Source organism: Mesoplodon densirostris, chromosome 1 (assembly GCF_025265405.1).
Source record: "Mesoplodon densirostris isolate mMesDen1 chromosome 1, mMesDen1 primary haplotype, whole genome shotgun sequence".
NCBI classification, from domain to species: domain Eukaryota; kingdom Metazoa; phylum Chordata; class Mammalia; order Artiodactyla; family Ziphiidae; genus Mesoplodon; species Mesoplodon densirostris.
In genome coordinates, this window is record NC_082661.1 from 741674 (window position 1) to 759059 (window position 17386).

The window sequence follows — 17386 nt, forward strand, 5'->3', positions numbered from 1 at the left end:
AGACGTTTTCACTGGCTGGTTTTCTTTCTAAGGGAGCATTCATTTTTTTTCAAAATTTATGTGAGTGAACTATTCTTTCAGCTCAAGTTAAGAGCAAAGGAATTTCCAGTTTTAAAGTTTTGAGGAAAGCAACACATGTATGTAATCTCATTTAAACAGTGCTGAGGGGTAAATCCCAGTAGTAACCTCTGCAGTAAAAATCCAAAAGATGATCTTTCTGCTCTCACGCCAGAGCTCAGTTCTGTAACAGTATACGACAGAATGAAGTCCAGGATTGCCGACGAGCGTAGCCTGCACTGCGGGCTACAGCGGGCCCGGAGCACGGGAGGAGGAAACGCAAAGCAGACGGGATATTTTCACCACGATCGATTTTATTGCTTAGGGACCAGAGCGGTCATTTCCAAAGGCCTCCTGAGTGACCAACAGCTGAAACCCCGCTGCACAGAATCGCCGTGAGCCGGCCAGAGCAGAGCGACCACAGCTTGACACAGACCCCGACGGTACTGTCAAGGACATAGATTCGGCACGTGGACGCCAGCTCACTTGCAACGGTTGTGATTTATCCAAAACAAGCTTCTACCCAGCGCCTTCACCCAGCCCAGGAGTTCTGTAGTGTTAAAGCAAATCAATAAAACGTTCGTTTGTGTTTCATCCACGGGCCCTGGGACCACCTCTCACTGCTCCGCCGGGTGCCAGGAGCAAATACGTGCAGCAGGGTTACGACAGGTCGTTAGAGGTTTGGCATCCAAGGACGCCTACAGTTTGTTTCTCTGAATATTTTTATATACAGGCCACATTACAAGCAGTTTCTATCAGAAGCAGACTAGCTATTTTTATTTCTCCCATGATATTATTGTTTTATGTAGAATACTTGGCACCATAGAACAGTAACAAAAGACAGACAAAACGGTTTACAAAATTCTTAAAAGGTACACCCGAGCTAGCCATAAACTTCACATTCAGTTCTTAATATTAGATAGAAAAAGGCCTAGGAGTCTCCAACTGCTCGTATGGATGTGCTGTGGTCGGTCTGACCCCTGACGGCTCTGCTGGGTCGTAGTACTTGTTTTATAGCTTTGTGTGTTGACGTGCACGTAACCAAACTCCTAGACGCCTATTCTACCTGCTGATATGACACTCAAGCGTTCATACTGGAAAGTATATTTAGCGTAAGTTTTGTAAGGTTTATAAATTATTTTTAAAAAGTATATATTTATATATATTTATATATATAAAAATGGAAAGCAGCTGCAGTGTGATTCAAAAACCATGTAACATGGCAGTAGAGTGACTAACAGGGAAGGGGCCTCCAGAAGTGAAAGCGGGGCCCGCGCCGCCGGCCGGCAGAGCCCCGGCCGCCCCGCCGCGGAGGGGACCCTGAGCCCTGTGGGGTTTCTACGCCGGAGAAGCTCCTCCACGCTGACAATGATTAAAAATCGAAAACCGTGAAGTCTAAAATGCAGAATCTCTTTGCTGTCTATTAGAGTTTTGGCAACAGGACTGTGACTTATTTAAAAAATCCCAATGTTTCTACTTGATGTCACACGAGCAGACACGACAGTGAGGTATGTGAGGCTTGTCCGGAGCGCCGTCCGGGGCGGAAGCGACGTGTGGGGCCGGCCGTCTAGCAGTGGCGCTCAGGCGGGTCTGTCGATGCGGCTGTCGGAGCACGTGGCTCCGCGTGCCGCAGGGAGGTCTCGCCGGGGGTCCCCTCGTGGCGCTGGCATCGCTTCCCTGCTGTGGAATCAGCCGTTTGTTAAGGGGACAGACACACCACGAAAAGCTCAGAAAGGTGAACTCGAGGGAGGAGGCATATTTACCACCAGTTCACTGCACCACACAACACTTGTGCACACGTGCGTGAGGTTTACCTGCCCCGGGCGCCATGCGGAAGGCCAGGAACACGGGCTGCAGCGGGAGAAGAGAGCCTGTCAGAACCGGGCGCCCAGACCCCGCTCCCGGGCTACCCGGCCGCGGCCCGCGGGCCCAGCGTCGGGCCCCAGTTCCCGAGGAGCTGGTGGGACTGGGCAACCAGAGGCTAGAGGCAAAGGGCCTTCGCGTTCTCTAAAGACGGTGTTGTTTCCAGATAAAGACAACGTGAAAGCTGGTTTCAGGCCCAAAGAACACGGGGAAGGACAGAGCCCGTCCTGGCATCCGGCCCACTGGGCAGTGTGGGCGACCGCCCAGAGGCCCCGAAAATGGGAACCGGTGAACATCTCTCATGTGGCTGATGGTGACACACGACTCGTCACCACACGCCCCTCGGAGGGGCCCGGGCCAGTCACACGTACAACGTTAGTCCCGGAACAAATACTCGGTGTTTCCCCCGAGGCACTGGGTCGGTGACGCGCCGTCTCCCACCTGCACTGGCGGTGGGTGCTCACCATCAGAAGCCAGGAAAACACTCGAGTGCACGTTCAGGAAACGGCCTCCGGAAATAGCCAGCGGTGGACACAGCCTCCTTTTACAAATAGTAAAACTGTGTATTTTATTCTACTGTGACCAGTCACTTCTGCCTTCTTACCTACCTGCCTATCTAGCCCCTACCTACCTACTGTCTGGTATTTTATTAAAGTTAAATAAAAACATACCAACTTGGCCTCCTCTGTGAAGCGGACTAAGGAGGCGGAGCTGAGGGGCAGCAGAAGCCGTCCACCACGGCCCCCGCCTGGAAAGCCCGCCACGCCCGCCCCTCGGGCCCGGCCCCCCGCCCGCAGCGCGGCGCTGTCACCTTGTGGTCTCCCATGCAGACGCTGGGCCCGATGTGGTCGTAGGTGACAACCTTCTCCTCGCTCTCCGACTGGGAAAAGCAAACAGAGGGAGAGGCATGGGAGGCGGAAATGGTGGGGTTTCCTGGGAGAGCAGCGAGCGGGGGAGAGCCCAGCGATGCTCCGCCCGCGGCCACCCTGCCCACGTCTCCGTGGGGCTCTGGCCGGCTCAGAGCCGCCGGTGTGCCTCTGGCCCCTAGGAGGGAGGTCCAGGCAGTCCGGGCAGCACCTCGGCACCCGGCTCTCCCAGGTGGGAGGGCTCCGGCCTTGGGAGGTGGCGACACGGGCCGTTGGTGTGGAGCCCGAGCTCCCCTCTGCCTCTGGGCCGGGCCCTGGACCATGCTCGCCGCAGTCGGGGCGGCTGTGAGCTTTCTTTCCAGCCGTGCCCCCGGCACTGAGGAAGCCCACCTGGTTCCTGTTTTCCCCGTTGCCATTTGTTTTTGACCCAGAACTCCCTGTTCAGACGAGAACAGACTCCCCGAACGCCACGCTGCCACACCCAGCGGTCTGCACCCAGTGACGCAGGGCTGTGTGCACAGGGTGCCCTCCCTCCTCCGCCAGCCTGCAGGCACCTTAACTCCAGGTGTGCGGCCAAGGGTGTGTTCCCGCAGTCAGTCGGCTCTGGCTCCAACTGGGCCAGGATTTCACATCCTCGGCTGCAGCGTCTGAGGCTATAAACTGAATTATCTTTAATGCAGTAGGAAGCTTAAAGTCAGGTTTACTTTCCAGCACGGTCGCCTGCCAGAGGCATAAAGACAGACCCCTCCGCGCAGCCTTCGCCATCACAGCACCTCCCGGAGTCGGGAAACATTCATCAAGCGCAGCGTGGTAATTTACAAAGGCAGCATAAAACTGGGGGTTTCCAAGTGCATAATCGTGAGACAGACAAACAGATTAAGCGGGCGCCGCACACCTCGCTGCGCATTCATCACCACGCCCGCCACCTCCATGCTCCGGGGCCGGGAAGCAGAACGAACACGATGCCGAGGTGACCGAGCGTGGCATGATGGATGACGCGGCGGAGGCTGCTTGCGCCACGGCCAGTGGGCTGGTAACGCCTGCCGCCCGCCGGGCAGCCCCCAGGGGAGGGCCTGCCGGGGCTCCCACCACCCCCAGGAAGGCGCTGGGCCCTCCCCACGCTGGGCCACCCAGCCGAGCTCTGTCTCCACTGTCTGCAGCATCAAATCTCGGGCCCCGAAGCTGACGTGATGTGAACGCAGGTAGAACAGCCTGCAGTGCCGCCTTCTGCTGGGCCCGTCTGCAGCCCTGGGCAACCCCCTTCACCAGCCTACGCGCTCCTGCTGTCTTGGTGGGTTTACTGCAGGATGCCTTTTTCTCTGGAAGAGGACACTCGCCTCTTCTCTGCGCCCTGAGGCCCCTGAGGCCCCCTCTCTGGACGCAGCCCTGTGCTCAGCTCGCCTGCCGGTGTGAGCCGCTATGTCCACTGTCCACTCTCTGCTTCCTCACATGGCATCTCAGGGCCCCAAGGGCAGGCCCAGCAGAGAGGGCAGGGCTGTGTCCAAGGCCGGGCACCAGGCATGCTTGCCCAGGTCTGTGTGGTCAGGGCCAATGTCCCGTGCAGCTCCCTTTGGGAAGGCTGCTTGTGGGAGCAGCCCAGCCAGCGCCTGTCCTCTGTGATGTGCTCTGGGGTGGGCGTGTCACAGCCGGGTGCAGGCCCTGCCCACAGGCCCTGGGGAGGGCTGCCGAGGCTGCCCCGGCCAGCCCCCAGGCCCCGTCAGAGCAAGCTCACCGCGGACCCGACGCGTCCCCACCTCCAACCAGGGCCCAGTGGCCTCCCTCCCCATGCACCCGGGGGCTCTGGCTCAAGGCAGAGTGTGGAGGGCCGGCCCGCCCCGGAAAGGCCAGCAGTGGGGCCTCCTGGAGGAGGGCTGCAGGGGCTGCTGAGCAGGGGGACGGGCATGCACCTGGGCAGGCCAAGGGGGCTCTGCCCTCCTGGCTGCGTCTCTGGGTAAAGGGCCCAGGGCCCAGTGGCACAGACAGGGCTCCTTGCAGCAGCCTCGGGGGCTGTGGAGGGTGGTGACTAGAGCCCAAAACGTACTGGGTTGAGGTTGGGGGACGGCCTGGGCCGTGGGGACCTCCTGCCCGCTCCTAATTGGCTGCCCACATCACACAGAGGCCAGACTGCTGCGCTGATGAATCAGTGCACCTCGTTATTATATTTTTTCACTGATGGGGTTGACAAAACCAATACAGATATTGATTCTTTAGAGCAGACCTCTTGTGTTAAATGTGGGCATTGAAAAACCCCGAGAAATCAAGAGGCTCCAGGAAACTCAAACTCTCCCCACACCCAGTCTTACGGGGCTGCCTCCTGAGTGCTGGCCGTTCATCTGTAAGTTCTCAAGCCCCACTGTGACTCTGGCTCTGATTTACAACTTAGGAAAATAAGGACGGACTTCACAGCTCCCAAGCTCTTTCGAAGACAAGAGCTCATTGACTCCCCCGAGGACACAATAAACTAAAACGATTCCTAAAGCACTGGTGACAGTTCATGCCTGTTTTGAATCCAGAAAGACACTGGAGATCGGGCTCCATCCCAGCCCCGAGAACGGGGTCAGGGCTCATCCTGGGGCCGGTAGGAGGGCACGTCCCCTGGCCCAAGGCTCCCCACCCGCCCGGGCTCTGGCCTGCACGGCCCTCACACTTACCCTCAGAATCAGCTCCTTGGCGGACGGAGACATAAGGACACGGTCACACCAGGCGGGGCACCGGGTGTTCATGTACTGCCTGCCCTGGCTGGAGTCCTCGCTGTATGGGTAGCTGGGGAGACAGGACAGGAAGGCACCGGTCAGCAGCCGCGGGGCCCCTCCTCCAGCCCCTCCTCCGCGCCCGGGGGAGGGTGGCGTGGGCTCTGCCCCACGCACCTCAGAAAGGCTGAGCCTGTCCAGGGGGAGAACAGGCAGACGGAAGTTTCCAGAATAAAGTCAAAGGACTGTCCCACCCAGCACTTCAGATAAACCCTCCCCACGGACATGGACACGTCTATTAAACTTGGTTTTATTTTTGGAGGCGGCCTACAGCCCAACGAAAACCTGCCCGGGAGCCTACAGACGCCTGGGCCCAGACTGACGCCACACCCTTGTCCCACCGAGGCGTCCACCTCAGGAAGCACCCAGGTGCCCGGGCCGTGGCCTTGGACCTTCGCTGTGGCGGAGTGTGTGCCTGGCCCTGACTTACTGCCCTGGCCGCACGGGCCCCGCTTCCCGCCCACCGGCCTGGTGAGGCAGCGAGGAGAGGCCTGGGGCCCCTTGGGAATGGAGCCACCACAGCCGACCGACTGACATGGCGAGAAGCAGGTGGGGCCTGTGACCACCAGCTGAGCCCCCGACACCCTGACAGTAGCCGCCTGGCTGAGGCCCAGACTCACTGGAACCTCCGGCTCCGGGCTCTGCAGTGCCCAGTGGGCCCGCCCTGGTCCATGTACAGCTGCTCACCCCAGCCCGTGGGCATTTGGATTGGGCTGCACTGAACTAACAGCAGGTGCATTTAACCAGAATTAACTAACTGGCTTTGGGGGACCCGCAGCCGTGCTCCCTGCACACCCGTGAGGACGGTGGGTCTGCTTTCTCGTGGTGCATCTCCTATGGCCTCCAATACAGTCTAACATTTTCCTTGCCAAGGTCTAATGTGCTTTTTAGGTTAGTTCCAAAATACCACGTGGTATTTGCTGTGAATGGCACTTTACTCTCTATTAAATTTTCCTGTGCTTTCAGCTGGAGGAGAAAAATGCCACTGTCTTCCTGGGCTGCTCTGTCCTGGGCACCTGCTCGCGTGGGGCCTCTGCCCCTCCCCCCGCCCTCTGTGGCCGTGGTCAGGGTCCACGGAACCCGAGTTAACGGTTCTCAGCCTGCTCCATCCTCCAGAGCGTCCCACACTCTCTCCAGAAACGGCGACTTACGGCCCCAGGCCCTGCAGGAATTTAGTTCACTGAAGACCCAAAGCAGCAAACACGGCTACAAACAAAACGTCCCTAATCTCTGCTTCTAACAGCATTACCCTTGCTGACAGCACGGAGCACTGACCACCCTACAACTTCCTTCAGGGAAAAGGGGGGCCCACGGCGGGCTTGTTCAGGCACGTCCCAGCCTAGCTTGGCTGTGGTCCTGAAGGAGGGACGCTTGCCCACCCCACCCTCCCGGGAGCTTCAGGAATCGGGGTCTGCACGGGCCGACCCTGAGCGTCCAGAGCAGGATGTGCTGAGCACAGAGCAAGCCCCCAGCCCCCTCCACTGGAGGCAAAGGTCAGGGGAGAGGGCGGCCGGCAGGGCTGTGGCCAGGGCTGGGAAGGTCGTGTGTGCTCTGAGCCCACCCAAGCTGGTCCTTGACCGTGAGGCGGGGCAGGACAGGTTCACCCAGGGGGACATCTGCGGTCAACGGGAGGTCTGGGAGGTGGAGCCGGCCACCCCGGGCCTCGCCCACGCTCCCCGCCGGGCAGGGGCCGCGCAGACACACGCTGTTCCAGGAGTGAGGGCCGGCTCGAAGCATCCCTCGGAGACGCGGCGCAGACGGGAGCAGGATCGAGGCCCGGGGGCTTCGGGAACCACCGCGTGACCCTCAGCTGCACCTATGACGTTGTTGCTACGGGAAAGCCCTCGGGAGCCCTGGCCATCGGGGGTCCCACTGAGGCTGCGCTCCAAGCCCACAGAGCCCCCTGGGGACCTGCCTAGGGGGCAAGGTTCAGGGAAGTGCTGTGGGTCCTGGGTTAGAAACAGCACGAAAAGCCCACTCAGGTAAGTGACGGACAGTCCCCACGCACACCGCGGAGCCATCATCACAGGGCGCCAGGGCCCGAGTCCAGCCCCCCGTCCACCGCCAGGAGCTGACGGGCCATCACGGGGACAGTCAGCCTGGTAGGGAGTAACACGGAAGGGCCTGGGAGGCCCGGAGCCGTGACAAGCTTCCCCCGGGGACTTCAGTCTGTGTTCTCAACCTTGCTGCTGCTGTGGGGCCTGCCCACGTGCGATTCAGCAGGAGAAAGAAGCTGGCCGTGAGGGGCGCCCTGGCCGGGCCGGGCAGGACGGTTGGGGGCGGCACCCTCACCCCAAGGACCGGGGGCCCTTGCTGTGGACAGACTCCCGGAAGGGGCCAGCCACTCCCAGAGCCAGGCCAGGAGTGAGCGGGGCGGTGCCGGTGCAGACGGGCTGGGCAAGGCCGGTGTGGGCCCGGGAGGGGGACCCTGCCCACGCCACTCTGAGGATGGCCCGGCGCTGCCTGCCGGGGCTGCTGATGATTAATGCTCGCTGCACACGCGGACTTATCTGAAAGCAAACGCTGCGCAGGGCGGGGACGCGGGACGAGCCGCCGGCCTGGCCCCGCATGGTGGGGAGTGACCACCACAGCGAATGGCCCTGCGATAAAGCTAACAATCGCCCACCTGTCCTCCCAGCCCTTCGGGCTCCTTCCCGCAGGATGCAGGATGTGGGCAAGCGGCCCCCTTGCCAGGGCGCTGCCGACAAGGCTCGGCCTGCATCTGAGCGGCGGGCAGGAGGGTGGTGTCACCAGGGCCCGAGGCCAGCAGCCAGGCCAGGAAGGCACAAAGGCCCACTGTGTCGGCCGCCCGACTCCGCAGGGCCGGCCGCCGTGCGCGCGAGACGCGGGCTCAGGAGGACCCCGAGGGTGGAGGGGGCGGGGGCCCCTGCACCTGGCCAGACAGGCCCAGTTCTCACTGAAGCGGGAGGCGGAGAATTGGGGGTGCTGCGGGAGACCCTCCTGGGCTTCTCGCTCGGGGAGAACGCGAGTGTTCCCGAGTCACGGCCCTGCTGAGGGCAGATGGGCCCGCGCAGCCAGCGAATCGGCGGACCGTCCACCCGTGCACGGCAGGCAGTGGCCGCACAGGAACTCAGTTTCCAAGCACCTGAGACTCCTGGGAAAGAAAAGGAGGCGGAAGGAAGCTGCACCTGAACTGGGCAATAACATTCACACTGCCGTGGGGACGAGGGGCCTGTGGTCCGAGCCGTAGAGCTGACCCGGCTCTGTGGACACAGGTGCCCGCAGCGTCCCTGTGGGGTGACCGGCGGCTCCCGAGTAACCGGTGCCCTGGCCCTTCGCCCCTCAGCGCTTGCCCCCGTGCCTCCGTGTGGGCCGTGTCCACCCGGGGCTTGGTGACCAGCGGGACAAGCTTCCTGGCTCCCTTCCCAAGAACCAGGCCGGGCACATAGCAGGGAGCTCAGTCTTTTTGTCCAAATGTCACCATTTTGTATTTATCGTTACAGACAGGAATCTATAGATGGTCCACAGTTGAATTATGGCCCAAACAGAAGTCTGAAAAGTGCCTCCGAATCTTTAATATAAAACTAAATGTATCCACTGGAGAGAGACAGCCTCCTCCGGCCAGAGCCGTGGGATACATTTTATCCCCGTGTTATATATATTTTTGTCTTTTTCGAAAGCTCTCGCTGGATCTTTTTCTGTAATTAATTTGCCCAGTAAAAACCTCTTTCCCACCATGGAGCGTTTTTGTCTGTCCTTGGGAAGGTGTGACTTTTCTCTGGCGAGGTGTGTACTCTGACTGTGCGTCTGTCCACCTCCCCGGTCAGCTTCACTCTGAGGCACACGTGTCACACAGAGCCACAAGCGCAGGGGGCGCAGCAGCCCTCCACCCCCCCGGTGGCTCCCATGCCACAGATAGCAGCCCTCGGCCCCCTGGTTCCCACCGCTCCCAGGCCCACGGGGAGCAGCGGTCCGGCCACTTCAGCAGCCGACATCTATCCGCTAAAGGTGGCGTTTTGGCTACTTCCAGGTTTGGGGAGTTCTCGGCCGTGACGTGTGGACCCCCAGGGGCCCCGAGACCCTGTCAGGGGCTGGAAGGTAAACTCTATGTTTGCGACTACACGGAGACGCTACTTGCGTTGTCATGGTGTTGGGGGCGGTCCCCTCCTCAGCCCCACCCAGGCAAAGCCACACGAATGCTTCCTTGATTGAATCTCAGGCCTGGGAGACACAGTTTAGGAGTCAGTGGGACGAGAGGGGAGCATGTGGGGCGCATCCCGCCACCTCTGGGAATTCTCGAGCCTCAGTGACAGAAGGCTTCCAGCGGCGGGGGCGGTTCTGAGGGCGTGGGTGGGCTGCAGCGTTCCACAGGGACTTGGGTCCAGGGCAGGGCCGCGTGCAGGGCTGGGGGAGGGTCCGCACCACGGGAAGCCCGCTGCCACCACGTTAGTGGAAAAGGCAGCTAAGCCGGCTCATCTTCATACTTTGATCTCTTTATTTTAAAACCAACGACAGTAACTCAGAATGACACCCTACGTTAGAAACTCCCTGCTGGATGCACAGGACAGGCTTTGGTGGTCACCTCTGGGGCCCCAAATCACTGCCACTCACGCCGGGCCATCCTGGGGAGAGGAAAGGGGGGCTCCCGCGATCGGCCCAAATCCGGGTTGAGAGTGGGAGCCGCAAGCGGACGCTGGGCCGGAGGGCAGGGAGGGTGGACAGGATGACAACGCAGGACACGGAAAGCTGACCGTCGCCTTGTCCACTGCAAACCACCAGCCCCACGGTCGGCTCTGCAGCCACTCGAGGCCGGTCACACAGACAGACCAGGTGGGCACGGCTCACGCCAGCACCAGCATCACGCTCTTTGTCCACCAGTTATTCTGAGCACGAACTTAAAGCCTTTTATGTCACCAGCACATGGAAACACCACGTGGCGTTAAAGGCCTTCATTTGGCCTGGTCCCGAGCGCCGTCCCTGGCCACTCGGGGTTGGCGGGAATCATCTGGAGTGCAGGGTGGGGCCTGGAGGGTCTCTGTGGCGGGCACCCCCTGCGCCCACTAGCCTGGCCTGGCCGCGCTCCCTGCCTCTACCCCACTCCACCGGTCACTTCGTGGTTGTCCCTCATGAAGGTGCAAACTGTGCCCGAGGCTGAGAAGAACGAGAATTGAAGGCTCTACAAACGCCTGAAATATTAGCACCTCTTCCAGCAAAGTGACACACGGCATTGAGTTACGGTCCATTAGGAGTGGGGTTCTGTTAGCCCGCGGAGAACGGCCACGACGCCTCTGCACAAGAAACACGCCCCCGCCCCCCCACCCCCCCGCTCTCCTTAGGAGACCTGTCTGCTCGAGCACCTCTGAGGACTGTCCCAGGTATGCGATTAGCCACAGCCTGGAGCCACGGGGGGCACGGCGGCCTCCACTCCAGGCTCTGCACTGACCCTGCCCCCAGCCCCTGGACCCCAGCAGCTGAGAGCTCGCCTCCACCAGGACGGGGACCAGGACCCCGCAGCCAGTTTGCAGTGAGTCCACTGCTTGGATAACAAAGTCAAAAGGTGCAGAAAGGTTCTGAAAACCAGGTGCGACGGCCAGAGGATGCCGCTCAGGACACCCTGCTCCCGTGGCACTGCCCGTTGGCACCAGGGATGCCCATGGCTCTTGCTAATTCCCTGGCTGACAAGCTGGAGCAAACAGGCCTCACAGAGAGGAAAGCTGGGTGAGGACAGGCACAACGGCCTGGGGTGCCCACTGCCCCTTGAACGGACACTGCCCACACCCCCCGTCCCCTGCCCCCAGGAGGTGCCAGAGTCCGGCAGCCAGTGAAGTACAGACCGTCCCCACAAACGCCCAGAGCCACGCACGAGGGCCCACAGCCTCGGAACCCACGCACCTGTCCCGACCGCCTGGCCCACGTGGGAGGGAAGGGCCGTTTTCACAGAACGGAGTCGTGAGGATGACACGGGCCTCGGGAGCGTGGGAAGGGGCTGGCGTGGCCCTTCTCTGTGACTGAGGGGCTGCCACGTGCACACCCCGCCCTGCCCGAGGCCACGCAGACAAACGCAGACGTGGTGTCCCTCACTGACCAGCGCGGCTTCCGGAAAGGTCCCCATGGGGCTCAGCCACACCGATAGAAACAGAACCGGGAGGTTCCGCCTTTCCACCTCAGAGAGGGCAGCGTGGTGGAGGCTGGACGCAGGACGGCCCTGTGGGCAGGATGCGTAGCTGGCGGGCACCCCGGCAGACTCCTGCCTCCTTCCAGGGTGGGGACGCTGGGCACACGGGACACGACGGGCGCCTCCCCTGCCCACCTCCCCTCGCCTGCCCCTCCCGGCGCAGGACCAGGGCAGCCCGGGCGCCAGGCTCCTCAGGCGGCTCCTCAGCGGCTTCCACCCCTCAGCTCGGAGAGAAGCGATAGACGGACAGCCTGCAAGGAAACCGCTCCAGGCCAGAAGCCCCCGACAGCTTCCAAGAGCGGGAGATGGCCCTAGGCTAGCAGCTGTGCACAGAGGACACCCCCCGCACGCCCCAGCAACACCCCCACCGGTGCAGGCAGTGCATACACCCAGGAAGCACACATGCATACACGTATACACATGAGTTTTGCACCACACGCACGAACTGCACACAAGCTCATGCACACACCATGCCCATGCACACACCCCCATGTAAATGTACATGCAAACAGCTATTCGCTCATATGTGCACATACCATTTACATGTGCAAACACGGCTCATGCATACACGTACCCACACCTATGCAATTCACACCTGTACACAGCCATGTACTTCCATGCACACACACACACCACAAATAGGCCCATGCGTACACACACCGTGCACATGTGCATACACAACCCACCCCCACCCCAAGACATACTGCACACACCCATGCACACCCACATACCACACGTGTGCACATACAACCATGTATGCGTACAACTCTGCATGCACACATGTACACCCACACCATGTACGTACACTCCAATGTGTGCACACCCGTATCTGTGCACGTGCGGATACTATATGCACACATGCAAACCCATGCACTGCACAAACACATGCAATCAGTCTATAATCCAATCGCATACATCCTGCACACACACCCACACAGGTACACACACACCCCTACACACATGCACATACTCTGCACACACATGCACCCACACCCATGCAGTGCCACATCCATGGACACGTGCCTACACAGTATGCACAAGTGAATACACCCATGCACAATCCTCTGTGCACACACCCTACACACGTGTGCACAGGAGCTCATGCTCCTGCACACACACACACACACACACACAGAGCACGCCTGAGATCACTTATTTTCAGGCAGAGTCAGAACACATCTGGGTACCAAACCACACATACACCGTTTCTAACCAAGTCCCTGCTGCTGTCCCGCTTCTGCTTCCACTGACATTGTCCCATGTCTGGAACAGCCCTCCAGACCCCACGTGGCAACCCAGGGGGGCTGTGAGCTCTACCCGATGGTCACAAACATGGTTTTAAAATGCAACAGAGCCAAGGGAGGGGGATGGGTGTGACCCAGGCACCAGAGGAGGGGAAGATGGGCAGTGCGGGAGGGGAATGGATGACCCAGGATGGGGGGAGGGGTGGGTGACTTGGACAGTGGGGGGAGATGACCTGGGCAGTGGGGGAGGGATGGATGAGCCGGGCAGTGGCCGGAAAGGCCTCAGGAGCCTTTGGTGGGTCTTGCACCACCGGCTGTGACAGGGCTGACAGGTCAGGTGTATTTCCTACCGTGAGCTGGACCCCCAGCTTTGGGAGCTGATGATTCAGTCTGTAAACCACGATTTTTCCCACCTCAGAAAACTTCGAGTGCTACTTCCCAGTTAAAGGGAGAAAATCTGACCCCTAAACCGACGGTCCTCCCAGTGCCCCCCGCTGCCTGCCCCGCCCAGGCCACCTCCCTCGGGTGGCAGCCGCCACCTCCAGGCAGAGGGGGGCCTCTGCTGTGACGGGCTTGCGGGGGGCTCCGCGGCCCAGGACACCGCCCCTACAGCGCGGGCACATTCCTAACGCACCTGCAAAGTCACAGGACGTCTACAGGTTCCCGGACGAGGGCGGGACCTCCCGGGGTCATTCTCCTGCCACACGAGCCCATCAAACCCCGAGGCAGGTGTGCCCCAGACTGAGCACAGGTGACCTCGAGGCGCCCGCAGCCCCAGGTACCCTGACGAACCCCAGGCCCTCCCTGGAGTTCCTCCGGCTTGGCACCAAAGCATGCCCACCCCCACCTACCAGTGGGATCTCAGAGGCTGGGGCTACGGCCGCCTTCCGGGGGCACGACCTGTGCTTCCTGGAGACCACCAGCCGGGGCCTGGCTGGACCACACAGCCCTGTCCCTCTCGACTCTGGACGTGCCAGTCTCTCTGCTGCCTAGGGGTCGGGGCCTCGTCCCTCGGCCACCTGAGCACAGACCATGAGGTCCTGTGGCCGGTCCTGCCCGCATTTTCTGCGCCCTGCACCTGGGTGACCTCAAGGCTGCGGCGTTTGGGAGACGCTTGAGGGGCCGACGCCAGCTCAGGGCACACGTGTCCACAGGGCTATGCCTTTGGCAGCCCCAGGCCCCCTCCCTCCTGGCCGGCTCCACAGCCCTGAGAGAGGCGCTGGATCCCGATCAAGTGGGAGGGACGCTGCAGACCCCGGCACGACCCTCAGGAGGCGCGGGCTGAACAAGTCCCTCGGGACGTCTTTAGACTTTAGCTGCACCTGGGAGCACAGTTCACCGCACACGTTGTGTACGTTTAAAGTAGCGTCAGAGACTGAGGGCAACGCGGTGGTCAGCCCCTGGACGGCACTGCCGAGGGCCGCCCTTCTGGTCCTGAAGCGCTGAGTCACGAGTTCACGGGTGTTGGAGCCGCTGCTGGGGGCCCGCCAGGCACCCCACAGGCCCAGGTCCCTGCTTCTCTGGCCCCTGAACCTCACACTGCTGGTCTGGGTGCTGACCCTGAGCTGCGAGCGCCCGGCCACCTTGGCCAGAGTCTGGACCCGTAGAGAGTCCCATGTCCAGTGGACGGTGGGGGGCCCTTCAAGCCTGCACATGTTTGACCACTGGAGTGTGGCCCAGGAAGCAGGGGGTGACCTTCAGAGGGAGCCTGAGAGGACCTGGCCCCCCAGAGCGTTCTGGATGCCAACCGTTCCTGACGTGGATCTGACGCGTTTACTGCCAGGCCCGACGCAGACGAGGTGGGGCCAGGCGGCGCTCTCGGCCCCACTTGCAGCTGCTCACCAGGCCCCGTCTACGTGAGAAAGCTTCCCTGAACCTGCCCAAGGCCCATTTTCTCCCAAGTGATAAGAATCCGTACTTGGAAGCTGTGAAAGGAGAGAGACGAGTGGGAGAAGCCCGTGATGGGGCATCCGTGTCTTTCCAGATGGGACCGCGGGCCGAGCGCCCACCCAGTGTCCTGGCCACTTCTTAATCTTCTCTCTCCCCTCACCCCGGCCCTCTGCAGCCCAGGGCTGGTCGGGAGGGAATGCACTGTTATTGCTGCAGATTTCAAGACTCTATGAACACCAGAGCAAAACCCGGCAAAAGCTTACATACCCGAGAAAGACAAACACGGACAAACCAAACCAAAACCCACCCCACAACGGTTCCAGAAAGTTCCAGAACGTAGAGCTGCCTGTGTGGGCCCCTCGTAGGCTAATCTGAGAGGCCATGTTGGGAGAAAGGAGAGAACAGACCCCTGCTGTGCTCAGTGGGGGGGGTGGGGGGGAGGCACAGGTGGATACAGAGGCACGGACAGGAGGACAGTTACCTGCTGGCCCAGCAAGCGGCAGTCCTTACCTGGGAGGGAACGAGATGTCCAGTTCATACAGTCTGTCCTTAAAGACGGACAGCTCTTTGTCAAATTCTAAGAGCTGAAGAAAAGAAACAGAAAAAAACATAGGGTCACTTTGGTTTGCCTCCCAGGGGGCACCGAGAAGCCCGGGGGGAGGGTCTGTCTGCAGCAGGGACCTGCAACTTCCGGGAAACAGGCGTCGCTCCAGCACCTGCCCTGCACATCCCCCGGGCCGCGTGCAGGCCTCCCGAGGGCGGGCCCCCCGGGCGTGTGGCCGGAGGGACCCGGGGCACCCTGCAGGCCCTTCTGTGAGAGGCCTGCTCCGGACTCAGCCCCTCTGCCGCCGGTGCTGGACCCACGCTGCCTGTGCTGACCGGCCATGCGGGGCCACCTCGCCCTGCTGAGACCACGCGGCGCAGCCACCATGGGCGCTGGCGTCGCCTCCGAGGTGCCCTCAGGCAGTGTCCAGCAGGGGGAACACCGTTTTGCCCAAACTAAGTCAAGAGAGTAAGAGCGCTGGCCTCACACAGGAAGATGAAACACAAGACCTGGCCCTGAGGGACTCTTCAGAGCCACACCCCACGGGGCACCATGCCCCCAGGAGGGAAGGGCACTGGCAGCGTCGGGCCACGCACACCCTGGGGGTGCGGCCATCACTCACGTCCCCTGCAGCGGTGCGGGAGCCCGGCATCGTGCGGGCCCCCGAAGCCACACCCGTCCCCTCTGCCTCCGCGACCTCATCCGTCACCCCCGGAGCGTGCAGTCGGCAGTGCCGGCGCCAGGCTGCCCCGAGCCACCTGCACGTGGCCCTCCCCGCCGAGCCTGCACCAGGCCAGCCACCGGCCGGCCAGAGCCAGGCAGGGCCGACAGCTCCCCCGCAGGAGCCCTCGATGGTGTCTGTGGTTCGGGTGGGGGAACCAAAGCTCCTTTTGCAGAAACGGGACCACTTCAGACACAGCTGCCTGATTTCAGTCTCACACAGGTTCCTGCGGCGTCCCGGACACCCGGAGACGGGGGCACAAAGAGCCCCGGACCCTGCCTGGCGAGGCGTGGAAACTGGACCCCACAGGTGACACTCGGGAGCCCGTATCTGCTGCGAGGAGGCGCCCGTGGCAAACCTCACCCCACTCAGCACCCCCTGGCGGCCCTGCCGGGGGCCCTAGGGGTGCAGGGCCAGGAGTGGGGATGCAGGATGGGGAGGGGCATGGGGTGGAGGAAGGGTTTGGGGGTGGGGGAGGGGAGGCACAGGGCGGGAGCTGTGGGTGCGGGAGGGGCAGGGGTGGGGGGGGCATGAGGGGCGGCCAAGCCCCTCAGCTTCCCGGCCCCAGTGGCCCCTGCCTCTGCATCGAGGAGAAACACACCCCACTTCCAGGGAGCAGCCCAGGCCAAACAGCTTCCGGAAGGTTGCAGAGTTCGCGCCTCAGGGGTGCCGGGGATGGAGGGGAAGTGTGTGTGTGTGTGTGTGTGTGTGTGTGTGCGCGCGTGTGTGTGTGTGTGTGTAGCATGAGCGTGGGGCCTGGACCAGTCCCGTGCTTACACGTGTTTGCACGCACATGGGCCTGGGGATGCCCTCGTGTCACACTCGCAGGCGCACCCCCCCCCACCCGCGGAGGCCGGCGAGCGTGTCTCATCCACAGCGCTCCAAGCGTGAATTCCTGGTCTCCGCAGGTCAGACGGGAAGACAGCCGTGATGCTGCGTGGCGGCTGCAGGCAGGCGCGACCGTCAGGAGAGTAGCGTCCACGGCTCCCCTGACGACCGGCCACGGAGCCCGACGCCGGCAGTGGCCTCCTCCCCCCAGAGGCCTCGGTCCAGCACCTGGGAACCTGCAGGCGGTGAGCGGCCCGAGCCTCACCCACCGAGAGCTGCCAAGCCTTTCAGCTTCTCCCAAATTTAACTCAGACTCTTGAGAGAAGAAAAGAAACATTCTGGACACAGCGAGTCCATGAGGCGTCCCGACAGGCTCGTCGCCCCGTCCTGTGCGTGACGGGCACACGCGTGTCCGCAGAGCCCCGCGCACGCTCAGTCCCGCTGCTCCCGCCCCGCCGCGGGCCTCCCGCCGATGCCTCGGTCGGCG

The 17386-nt window shown here is 61.7% G+C and overlaps 1 protein-coding gene across 4 annotated transcripts in view; it reads right to left on the reverse strand.

Moving 5' to 3' along the window:
- Positions 1 to 351: 351 nt before the first annotated feature.
- Positions 352 to 17386, reverse strand: part of INPP5A (inositol polyphosphate-5-phosphatase A) — a 180841-nt gene continuing 163806 nt past the window's right edge. The window contains exons 12-16 of one of the 4 annotated variants that reach the window (XM_060098392.1): positions 15317 to 15390; positions 5438 to 5549; positions 2732 to 2800; positions 1821 to 1908; positions 1646 to 1734 (exon numbers count right to left, since the gene is read on the reverse strand). In XM_060098392.1, the coding sequence (XP_059954375.1) occupies positions 1828 to 1908; positions 2732 to 2800; positions 5438 to 5549; positions 15317 to 15390 (336 nt within the window). In that variant the 3' untranslated portion in view covers positions 1646 to 1734; positions 1821 to 1827. Of the gene's footprint in view, positions 1738 to 1820; positions 1909 to 2731; positions 2801 to 5437; positions 5550 to 15316; positions 15391 to 17386 lie in introns of all 4 variants that reach the window. The other 3 variants (XM_060098391.1, XM_060098390.1, XM_060098388.1) reach the window with 3 other exon arrangements.